The sequence below is a fragment of the Diadema antillarum genome, unplaced genomic scaffold, assembly GCF_040938485.1.
Source record: "Diadema antillarum isolate AM-2024a unplaced genomic scaffold, OU_Dant_1.0 seq00001377_RagTag, whole genome shotgun sequence".
Taxonomy (NCBI): Eukaryota; Metazoa; Echinodermata; class Echinoidea; order Diadematoida; family Diadematidae; genus Diadema; species Diadema antillarum.
This window is the reverse complement of record NW_027272137.1, coordinates 1,127,432-1,140,000: the sequence shown is the minus strand read 5'-3', so window position 1 is coordinate 1,140,000 and position 12,569 is coordinate 1,127,432. Positions and strand designations below refer to the sequence as shown.

At 36.0% G+C, this 12,569-nt stretch overlaps 1 protein-coding gene across 1 annotated transcript; it reads right to left on the bottom strand.

Moving 5' to 3' along the window:
- Positions 1-115: 115 nt before the first annotated feature.
- On the bottom strand, positions 116-12,431 carry LOC139708859 (proteasome subunit beta type-6-like). Its single transcript, XM_071620817.1, has 6 exons — positions 12,308-12,431; positions 7,022-7,089; positions 5,788-5,919; positions 3,653-3,782; positions 2,840-2,984; positions 116-1,278 (listed from the first exon to the last, which is right to left on the bottom strand). The coding sequence occupies exons 1-6, from the start codon at positions 12,404-12,406 to the stop codon at positions 1,151-1,153; spliced, it is 702 nt and encodes a 233-aa protein (XP_071476918.1). The 5' UTR covers positions 12,407-12,431; the 3' UTR covers positions 116-1,150.
- Positions 12,432-12,569: the final 138 nt, after the last annotated feature.

Genomic DNA, 12,569 nt, shown 5'->3' with positions numbered 1-12,569 from the left:
TATTTAAACACTGCAAAAGTATTACGGTAGCTAAGGACATATGACTTCTCATTCACTTATGCACATAACGCAACAACAGCAATGATGAAGGCAGAACCTGTGTGTGACTAAAAAAAAAAGAGAAAAAAAACACATAATTAGAGGGATTCAGTCAATGTTCCTACAATATAATCTAAACCAGGGAAGTTGTGAATAAAATATTTCTCTGACAAATAGCATGGACATCATCCCTGACCTAATTTGAAGTCAACCTTATACAAAGGGAGAACTTGACTGAGTCAAAGCTCTAAATAAAGCCTGACAAAGATTGATATTAACTCCTGATTGAAAGTCAGCTCTGGTGAGTTCTATCCATTTTGAAGTCTCCACAGATATCAATGGTGTGACATGAGTGTATTAATCTAGTCCTACCAAATATTAGAGCTGTGTTAGAGGAATGTCAGAAAACTGTTTTAGAATGGCTTGATGGCCAACTTTGAAGTGAAATACTATACAGAGTGTATGCATGAGATATTTTATACAAGAACAAATTGTTTTCTTACCATTAGGTAATCTACATGTAATTGCTTGACTTTCTAATTTAATGTTTGAAGATTTTTTTACAAAAATCTGTCATAATTACAACTTCACATAAGTTTAACCACGTACAACACACCAACAAACTTGTCACACCATTCCATGAATAAAGCACATGGCTACGGAATTAAAGAAATAAGCCAAGGTCTGCAATATTTTATTTTGAAGCCTGATTTGATAACTTGGATTGCCCCATTCTGTGATTATCTCTGTTTCATCAATGACATTCTCTGTCAAGAAAACAATGGATCAGTAATCTCACATTGATTTTAAGTCTACTTCAATTACTATTAAATCCACAGGACTCTGTCACATTCTGAATACAATTTTGCTATCATCTTATGAAAGAGACACACAGCGAAAAGTAAAAGTAGAAGTTTAATCAGTATTGGTGCACTGTCCTGATATCATTGCAATGACAGAAATCAAAGGTTTGGATGGTTGAAGATGATATGGAATGAAGTACTTCATACAAATTACATGGAATGGTGTGACAAAAGTTTTGGATGGTTGAAGGCAGAGAAAAAAAATGTGAACAAAATATTGTTATGACCTTTTCCTAGAACAGACAGTTTTAACCTTCATAGAAACGAGGCAATTCATTTCCAAGGATTGTTTTTCTTTCAACACCATCTTTGTCAATGACAGCCAGGCGAATGATACCACCACTTGAACCATCTCGAAGCATTGCCAAGGCAAGAGCTGGAAAGAAAGACAAGATATAATGGGTACTGGTAAAGCATGATAAGTTCAAACAATCCTTGTCTAATTTTTAGAAATTTTCCTGACAAGAAGTATACTAACAGTTGCAGCATTTTTACAAATTACTCCCATGTGTGACCAGTATTTAGGATGTACAAATGTACACTTATAAATCATGTTTGGTGCATGATTTGATGTTTTCCTTAATTTTGACAATTTGTTTCTGGGTATTCAGATAATGACAAAATGTCACCTTGGAAATTACCATTGGTAAATGTAGAGCATTTCTAATGCAATCTCACAGACAGTCTACGGTATGCTACTGACAACAAACAGTCTGAAGATACTTGTTTGAGCCATTGAGGGGATTCTGAACTCTAAACCTGATCAAATCTTCACTTTGGAAGCATCCTGTCCATGATGTCTTTCCACCTAAGGTTTTTTTTTTTCTTTTTTTTAATTCATTCTAGAGTTCATGGATGTCATTATGAATTCATTTTCTCGGCTAGAATGACTCATTTCACAAGATGTCAAAATCCCTTCAACTCATAGCTTTGCATTCCCAGGAAAACAGCATAACAGACAATTCAATTCAATTCAATTCAATTCCATTCAATTCAATTCAATTCATTTCAATTCAATTCAATTCAATTCAATTCAATTCAGTTTTCTGATGAGTGAGATACTGAAAGATATCAGAGGTAATAAGAGTCAAAAGCCAATTCAATTCAATTCAATTCAATTCAATTCAGTTCAATTCTTTCTTCCAGCATTGTAAATTCGTTGAAATACAACACTACATGACAATAAGGCTATGTAAATATTGGGATAACTGGATAATGGGCATTTGCAATAAGTTTATCCCTGGAAGGAATCTGCACAGCTCTTTTGCAGAATGATATGCTTGTTTTTAGTCTTGATGAAAAGACAAAAGAAAACGTGATCAAAGATCGTTCAAGAAATATCACAATTAGCTGCATAACATGCCATCACTTTTCTGATGAGTAAGATACTGAAAGATATCAGAGGTAATAAGAGTCAAAAGATAGAGAAAAAAAAAATGAAATTCCAAACACACAGGTACAGTTAAGGTGATATTTCAAGACAGTACACACAATTTTTAGGTAATCACCAGTATGTATTCCTATCAAAGGGGAATTTGGATTCAGTGAATGCCAAAAGATTAGAACACACCATGGAAGTTTGAGGAATATCAAATAATCTGTTCCAAGACTATGGTTTCTTATTGTTTTGGTTAAATCCATGAAGTCATCACTGGGTAAGAAAGCTACAATAATCTGTGATGTTACAGGACTGGAATAATCTACACAGAAAATGTAAAGACAGTTTCACAAATTAATTTTTCATAGAAAATGCCCAGATTGGAAAAATAGGAAGTGTTGAAAGGGAAATGTGTAGCATGAAAATTCCATTGGTTTTAAGTATAATATGGTAAAAAAAAATAAAATATTGAAAACCACAATTCACAAGAAAACAAATACTGGCTGTACACCAGCCATATCTAAGATAAGCTGCAAAACAAAAGAAAACTGAGACTTACCGTTTGCAACAAACTTCACACATTCCTCCTTTGGCATGCCTTCTTTGTAGTTACCATCCACATAGCCATAGATGTAAGTACTACCTGATCCACCAATGGCTACAGGTTGTCTAACAAACATACCCCCAATAGGCACAGAGTATACCTATCGGACAAGAAGAACAGAAACATACACAGAAACTTAAACATACACAGAAACTTATTTCTGCAATATCATAATTACAAAAAACACATTTATGTTCATATCACACCACAATTAGGGCTGAGAGTGATGCTACAACAGGCCATTTCAAGTTTACTGCTAGTGCTAATGCTATTGCAAATGATTGACAAATTGGCCTACACCAATGTAAATAAGCACTGAATTGATGAGTGTTTTAGTAGTAGCCATGATAAAAGAAATCATGGGCGTACATACTCGAGCAGGATTTGAATTTACAACCTCCTGATCTCCGGACAGGCGTCATCTCCACTAGACCACCAAGCTTCCGCCCAACAGCAAGTGTTGGTTCTAATCCGTATAGCATGCAGCGGGTGCTGCGTAATTTATTCAAATTCATGAAATTCTTCCGTTGAGATATTTTAGTAGTAGCTGGCAAAAACCAAGATTACTTGTTTCTATCACCAGGCAGTGATGCTTCCATCACATTCCAACTAAAGACCTCATGCTCATGGAAAGTTATGCTACGAGAACTTTCTAATACTTTCATACTAGTATTTGCCTCATCTACAATTCTGCATGATCAATGTTTACTTTTAAAATGACTACCAGATCTTTGGGCACTGGAAGAGTAAATCCTTCTTCCTTCTCACCTGTCCACCTTTTTCTTTGTCCCATCCCCCTACAATGATGCCAGCGACGAGTTGGTCTCGGTAGTCATAGCAACGATTTCTGAACAGGTTGGCAGCCGTGTGCACAAGAGGTGGCTCATTCTGGTTGATACTGGTGAAATGAAGAACAAGGAAAAGTAGAAATTACGCGGTGCGTAATATATGTCCCCGCCGGAAGTAGCATTTTGAAGCAAAATGTGCAATATAGGTAAAAAATCAAGGTCAAAGGTCAAAGAAGTCAAAGGTCAAAATTCTGTGTAAAAGTTTTGAAGCCCTCACCTAGTGCCATCACATAAAGCAAACGGAATCGAAATCGGGTTAGAAATGGCGAAGGAGTAGCATTTTATAGCCAATGTACAATACAGGTCAAAAATCAAGGTCAAAGGTCAAAGAAGGCAAAGGTCAAAATTCTGTGTAAAGTTTTGAAGCCCTCACCTAGTGCCATCACATAAAGCAAACGGAATCGAAATCAGGTTAGAAATGGCGAAGGAGTAGCATTTTGTAGCCAATGTACAATACAGGTCAAAAATCAAGGTCAAAGGTCAAAGAAGGCAAAGGTCAAAATTCTGTGTAGAAGTTTTGAAGCCCTCACCTAGTGCCATCACATAAAGCAAACGGAATCGAAATCGGGTTAGAAATGGCGAAGGAGTAGCATTTTGTAGCAAAATGTACAATATAGGTCAAAAATCAAGGTCAAAGGTCAAAGAAGGCAAAGGTCAAAATTCTGTGTAGAAGTTTTGAAGCCCTCACCTAGTGCCATCACATAAAGCAAACGGAATCGAAATCGGGTTAGAAATGGCGAAGGAGTAGCATTTTGTAGCAAAATGTACAATATAGGTCAAAGGTCAAGGTCAAAGGTCACGACTGAAATTCTGTGTAGAAGTTTCAAAGCTCCCATGTAGTGCTATCATATAAAGCAAACAGAATCAAAATTGGCTCATAAATGGCAGAGAAGTAGCAAATTGAAGATTTTGATCACACACGGACGCACACACGGACACACGGACGGACACACGGACGGACACACGGACGGACGCACGGACGGACGCACGGACGGACACACGGACGGACGGACACACACACGTACCGAGCCCGTTTCATAGTCCCCTGCTCGAACTCGTTCGGCGGGGACAAAAAATGGTGGGGACTGAATTCCATGTTACAATATTGACAGTAGAAGCTAATATAGCAAAGGACTAATTACAAGCAGGTCTGGTGTTATGATATATCAATATTTCCCACTTTTATATGAAAAAAATTACCAAATATTTCTGAGACAAGCTGTATGAATAGATGCCTTTCACCCCTTAGCATGTTAAAACTCTCTGTAGACCTATATAAACATGAACATCAGGAGGTCTCTGAACCACATTTCCCTCAGAGAATAGTATTCCTCATTGATGTGAGCAACGTATCTGGCTTCAACCATTAGACTACCATGTAGGTGGGCAATAGAAAGGTTTTATTATCAACAAAAGCAAGCAATGTATAAGATGATAAACATCTAACATTGGTTTCCGTCCTTTTCAGGGGTACCAACCATTAAAAACAATGTTTATGTTTTACGACACAATATAGATTAAAGTACAACACTCATAATACCACTATAACATATGTATTCAGAAATTCCTACCGACTCTACTGTATAATAATAATGTAATAATAATAATAATAATAATAATATAACAAAACAACAGTAACTGTTTCTTGAACTTTAAAAACACTTTAACAGAAACCTAATCAGAGCACTTTTACAACATACCATCAAAAATGTGCATAAAACTCAATTCGAACAGTTTAATCTTGAGTTTCCTTTTGAAAGTTGGTTCTGTAACACACGAGCAGATTTGTTGTGGTAAAGTGTTCTAGATAATGAAACAGGCATATGAGAATGTGTGTTCGACTGCCTTGGTGTTTGCTTGTGGAATTTTAAGTAATGTTTTGTCGTTCTGTGAACGGAGATGATATCTGGAGACTGTGGGGGTGGTTAGCAGGCGGGATAGGTATTGTGGAGCAGTATTCATCATGCCCTTGTAAAGTGTCCAACTGTAAGGCACAAGTACCTTACCATACATCCAATGTCAAAAGAGTGTTTATAGAACCTAAATGAGGCTCACCTGTGAAACTCCAGCAGGTAGGACACAATGTCAGCAATGGCTTGAGTGTCTGCTGCTGACCCTGAACGACAGCAGTAAATTCTGTCATGAACCTTGGTCAGCTTGTCTGTCACACGATTGGCTACATACGACCTGAAAGTACAAGTGGCTTCATGGAGAATCATCTGTGTGTTTGTGACTTGAGAGGAGTAACCAGAGTACAGTGACATTCACTGTTTAATCATGCAGCATGACCCACAGGATTAAAGCATCATTTTTTTTATTCATTTGGTTTTTTTTCCATGTGGCATCTTACAAAGACTGTCATCAACTGACCTCATCAAGTGAAAACTCTTTGCTGGATGTCACAGTCCTAAAGAATATGCTGCTATTTACATAACTTGATCAATTGCCATTTCAAGCTTTAAAAAAAGAAAAAATAGATACAATAAATTTGCTCCTCTCTTTGCTGCCACGGTTTCAGTAAACTTGCACGTTTGTATGCTTATATTAGCTCAATATAACACAGTGTACTCTTTACCAGGCAAGACAAATTGGTTTGACAAAAGGAGACATGACTACGGCATTGCAGTGTTAGGTCAAGTTTTCATGTCTATAAATCTCTGTTACATGTAGATGGCAAATCTCAAGCTATGCAGATTTTCAACTTTAGGTATACATTCACGACAAGGGCCCCATTCTATATTACACCAATTGTATAAATTTGCTATGACAGCAACTTTTGCTGTCATGGAAAGTGTCATGGTAATGACGAGAATTCTGCTTCCTGACTGGCTGTGGCCACAAGAAGTTGGTATTTTAGCAATATTTTATGTCATGGGACCCACAACAAATAACCTTAGACATGTGACTGTGGTGCCTATCATTTCACAATGAATGCATACACTAAAAAAAGCTTCACTTGATTGTGGTTATAGTTTTACTTCTGCATTTCCAGAATAAAAGGACTCTACAGATATTGTCAATTTACAAAATTGCAATAAACCAAAAATCAAGTTTGAAATTTTAAATCAACATTAAACATTTCTCCAGGCTCGCAGTCACAGTCATTCAACCAAAAATATTTCCCTACTTACTACTGAAGACAAAAGATATACATTCATTTGTAAGTTGTTTATCAAGAGCAAAGCCACTGAGCACTTGGGAGAAAACACCAAGTTTAATTGATGTAATCTAGGATACATTTTTTAAGAGGACTGGTTATTGTCACATAAGAATTTAATATCATCTTTACCCTGTGGTAGTTCTCGAATCTGCTCCAATCACCACCCCACCGTCAAACTCCACGGCCATAATGGTGGTCTATATGAAAGACACACACAAGAGAAGTGAGACATTACAGTGAATATGACAACAGATGATGTCCAAGCAAAAAAGTGTTGTATACTAGCATTTCCACTAAAGCACATTATCAAACCAAGCTCACTTGAGGTACTGCATTGCAATGTGGTTGACTACATACGCCTACACTTTTGTGATAGCTGTCATGTTCTGAAATCTTTTTATATTTCTTTTTTGTCTTGAAGGTAGAGTTTATTCTACTATTACATTCTGCATCCTAGGCGAATCTTATGCACACAAAGAAGAAGAATAAGGAGAAGAAGAAGAAGAAGAAGAAGAAGAAGTTACATGTCCTACACATTCATCCACACAAGTGCTCTTATGAGCAGCCTTAAACCAGAGTGATTGACCTAATTCACTTGTGGAAATTCAACAAGGTCATATACATTGCACATTGTACAGTTGGTGCATCAGTTTGCTGCAGGGGTCCAGTTTGTACCATCCCTCGGAATATTTAACCATATCTACAAATGTAGAAGGATTTTTTTTTTCTAAATTATTTTCCCTATTTGAAGAGCAACTGAAGAGCTTTCTTTTGATACCAAAATTATGATATATCTCGGATGATGGCCTTCATTATAATTCTATAATTTAATCCATTTGTGTCACGCGTGCTGTTAAAAAAAAAAAGTATGACTTCCTTAACAAAATGTAAAGATTTTTGTATCTATGTACAAAATCTTAATATCAAAAGAGGACTGGCATAGTAAGGATTCCTCCTACTGGTGACTGTGGGCAAGAGTTCCTTTTGGGACGGCCACCCAAAAGTGAGTACGTGCATCCGTGCGTATCGCAAGCAAGGTTAGGCTTTTTAGGTTTTTTGCAAAATTTTAATGTTTGATTTTTAAGAAATCATGGGACATTATCTTTAGTGTGGCCTAACTGTGGGATAAAAAAAAAAAAAGATGACATGTTCCGTTAGCAGTAGTCCACTGAAAAATGCGCCGCGCGCTACCTTGTTGGCGCAAAATTGCATCTTAAAACTGGGCTCAATCCGCGCACGCTTTTGGAAAGTAGCACCGATTCTGCATTTTTGACAGTAAGATTTGGGATTTTGGATGGATATTTGGAGGGGGCTAACTAAGGGAGTTTCCTGTTGTGAATGAGTGTGCAAGTATGTGAATTGATGTGATTTGCGTGTGTTGTGACAGTTGAACTTACTGGCTGGTGGCAAGTGATACAAAAATTTTGTAAGTGACCGAATACCTGTAGCTGACCGAATAGACCTAGATGTTCTACTGCCACTGGTAAATTACATACCCTGGCCCGGCCTAACCACGTTAAGTGTTAACCGTTAGATGATCCAAGGAGGTTCAAGAGAATGGAGTCACAACTGTCTTATTTCCTTTGCTAGATGTTCGATGCCGCCGCTCAAAAATATTTGAAGCATGTGCCAAACAGGATCTGCCATGCAGATAGGAAGGCAATTGACTTGTGTCTCATTGCATAATCACCAGCCACTTTCTAAGGAAGATAGGGGCATTTCCGTGAGTTGTGCGACATGACCACCAAAATTTTACCCGCATATTTCAGGACAACTGATAATCTCACTTTGTTAGCCATAGTTTGAAGTGTGTGAAACCAACTTTACCTTTAAGAAAAGTTCCCTTTTGTGCATTTTTATACCTTTTGAAAGCAGAAAGCATTTTCTGACTTAAAAATCCCTAAAAATGCATTTTTGTTGCTCTTTGTGATTATTTTTTATATTTGAGGCTCAAATCAAACTTTGTTTGGTTTTACAAATCAAAAATATATTAATCTAGCAGTAAATAAAGTGGAGACCTCGATATAAGATATGTACTTCGGACACCAGCGTGCTCTATCATATCTCGAGAAGCTGCTGTAACGTGAGTTACCGAAACATGAACTTTTTAACCTAGCAATTTTACTATGCCCAACTGAGACATGGTATTTTGGATTATCAAATAACTATGCAGCACACATCCAAGAAATATGATGGGACTTATAGTCTTTGCTTCAAATTCTCATAACAGAGGTCTTAAAATTGTAACGTGAGTTACCATGTAACGTGAGTTACCACAATGTAACGTGAGTTACCGACATAATTTTTCTTTAATACCAAGAAATGATATGAAGGTTGTGATTGTAAGTAACCAATGAGTACATGATTACTGAACTCTTGTATTAAGATTCAATTTCCAGTAGATTGTTATTCTCTTGGTCTCTCTCTATCACCAAAGCAACTGGTCTACATGTACAATGTATTAATTACACATGTTCATCACATGTGCTTCAACAGGTTCCATATTTACTATTTAATATTACAGTGCATGTATACTGATCTGTTACGAAAGTTGTTAAAAGACATTTCTTCTAAAGCTGCATGGACCTTGTTCCAGCAAATGATCAAAATGTTGTGATAACTATTAATAGCCTCCTGATTGGGATAATCACTGCATGATTACTCTTTAAAAGTTCTTGTTTTTGTAATTCAAGAGATTACTAATTGACATTTCATAGTTTATACCTACCTGTATACACCAAAGCTGTTGTTTATGAGGCTGAAACATTTACATGTATGAACAGAATTTCAAGATTGGAGCTCGTTTCCCGCTGTTTTTTCTGAGATTTTTGAGAACTGAACATTGTGAATTTGACACGCTTATTTGTTTTATACTATTCTACTCTTGAGGTTTTAGCTATATTGTTGCAAAATCCTACAATGAAACTTTTCCATGTTTACTATAATTTACTTTACATGCTGATCTATTACCAAAAACTTGTTGAATGTGAACCTCATTATCAGACATTTTCTTTAAGAGCTGGACAGTCATGTATACCTTAAAGCAAACTATCAACATTTTGTGATATTAATAGTTAGCCTCCTGATCACAAAATATTTACTATTCATGTTTTTCATCGGGATTTACTGCTTCAGTCTGCTTGATTACTCTAGAAAATACTGGTATACTTTTTACATGTATGTACAATTTAAATAATGGCTACAAATAATGTACTTGACATTTCATAGACCAAAGCCATTGTTTTTTAAGGCTTAAACATTTATGAACATGTTTTATTAAACTGATCAATACTGGTGGCAGATAACTAAAATTTATCTGCAGTTTCTGTAATTCAAGTCTAATTTCTGTACCAGTTTAGTATAAGAATTTGTAAACAAATCAAACATACAAACAATTGATTATTGAGTAATTCAAACAATTATCAAATAATTGAAATATAAATTGCATTGTTTAAAACTTAAAAGATTTATTGAAATATTCATTTCTGAACCTTAAAACTCTCCACAGACTACATGTACAGGTCTCTAGTCTCGTGACTCAGTGTATTAAATGGATTAGTTTATGGATGACTTGTTTTATCTAGATAGCCTGAAATCCATTTAAATCTAGTAAAAAAAAAAAAAAATCAAATCAAATTCTCAATTAATCCTCAATTTCTGATGCATTTGTTAACTGGAAAAGAGTGTAATTTAATGAAATAGACTTGGTTTCATATCATTTTGTTGGATACAATTTTTGTCTCAGTACAAATGAAAGCTTGGAAAACGACTCAATTAAAAATGAAATTTATCTTCAAGTTGGTATTCTAAATGTAAAGTTTCCTGCCTTTTGGTAATCTCATGGATAAAATGGGATTAATTACTGTCAGATCAATGTTCAAACCAATTTAGATTCTTTATTCATGGAGTTTGTTTGTGAAAAAAAGTTGTCTTGGTAAGTTTTCTTTGGATTATTAAGACAAAAAATCGTCTTGTGATCATGTGGACAAACTGTAACGTGAGTTACCGTAACGTGAGTTACCGCTTCACATGACGATACCTTGAGAATGTAAGACAATTTGAATTTTTACCATACTCGGTGATGTATGTTGTTAGTCCATGACTTTGACACAATAGACTTTAAAGACTCTCTGTTTCTTGTTTGAGGAAACTTTTGAATATAAGACATGCCAAATTTTTGCATGTCCAAATTATGTAACGTGAGTTACCGACATTTGTAGTGTTTTTTCTCATAGTTCTCATAAGAGTCTGTGGATGTAATGTTGCTGTGAGGTAGGATGGAGGTGCATGATACTCATTCACATATGTATAGTAACTCATATCACTAATTAGGTTTTAAGGATATTGATCTCAACGACCTAATTTTGTGTTCAAAATGTAACGTGAGTTACCGTGGAAATGCCCATATATGTCTTTGTGATGGCAATTACTTTTCGCTTTCCCTTCTTATACAAGGTAGGTGGTACAGACACGAGGACGTGCGAATAGAAATTGCGCAAAAAATGCTGAAATACAGATGAAAATTACTCAACTGGGCATACCCGGGATTAATCTGATATATCTATCAATAAAGAATTATATTTGAAGATTATTCCAGGTCAGTTTTATTTGTCGGAATTAAGCGGAAAAGTGATAAAACCGGCTTTCCAGGATGGTACAGTTTTAAACATTTTCACATGATACAGCTCTGATTTACACTTTTGCACAAATTTCTGCACGGGATTGATTTTTGTTTTACATGCTTTATCATTAACGTTAAGTGAAATTTCATTTCATTTAATAAATATATAAGCAGAATATGGCCAATATTATGTTAACATTCAAAATGAATCTTACAGACTTCAGATTACTCAGCAAGACGGCGGCTTCGAACATCGATCATCAAAGGCACAAAAGCACCTGTGAAATTCTTTTGTACATCAACAGAAATCTGACAACTGTTTGAATAATTACAGCCAGTTGGAACTCCAACTCTTAAACCTCCTTGGATGATCTAACAATACTGTGACACAGCTAGCACAGGTTAACGTTATTACACCATGACACGGCAAGGTTAGAAAACTATGTTCTAGAAATTTTCTATATAACTTTAACGTTAGAACTAACGTTAGTTGGCTGCATATTTATGGAGTTCCACGGCTTTGAATTTTCCATTTTGATTACAAGAAAAATTACATGAAATGTAGGCAAGGACTGTGACTATTATTAATCCAACTGCAGAAGAAGAAGTAAGTTAAACCGTAATTCCGTGACGGAAATTGGCCTCACATAAAACCGTCATACCATACCATGATAATAAATGACAGTCATTATTACAGAATTCGGAGGTGGATGAAATATCCTCAGAATTTTGCCAAACATGTTACATGAATTGCTAGTGCGTGCACAATAAAAATTTCTTTGCAAAACACTTACACCCGTCAGATGTTCGGAGCGTAACCATTCTGGAATTTGGGAGTTTGCCTCGCAAAAGGAGGAGACCGACATTTTCCTTTCTGTCATGGGCAGCGCCATCTTGAAATATTGTTCACCCGTTTGCAAGTCGTTCGGGTAGTATCGACACTCATCGGCAATCTTCGGAATTCAGCGGAAAATGGCGATTTCTTCCAATACCTTGATTTTCTCCTGACATATAGGCCTATAGAGTCTTATCACTTTATCGAATTCATATATTATT

Excerpts from the sequence above, each read along its gene's own strand:
- LOC139708859 (XM_071620817.1), bottom strand. The coding sequence starts at position 12,406 with ATGGCGCTGCCCATGACAGAAAGGAAAATGTCGGTCTCCTCCTTTTGC. Across the intron at positions 5,920-7,021 it reads GATTCGAGAACTACCACAGG|GTCGTATGTAGCCAATCGTG; the intron begins GTAAAGATGATA and ends TTGTACTTTCAG. Across the intron at positions 2,985-3,652 it reads ACAAAGAAAAAGGTGGACAG|GTATACTCTGTGCCTATTGG; the intron begins GTGAGAAGGAAG and ends CTTGTCCGATAG.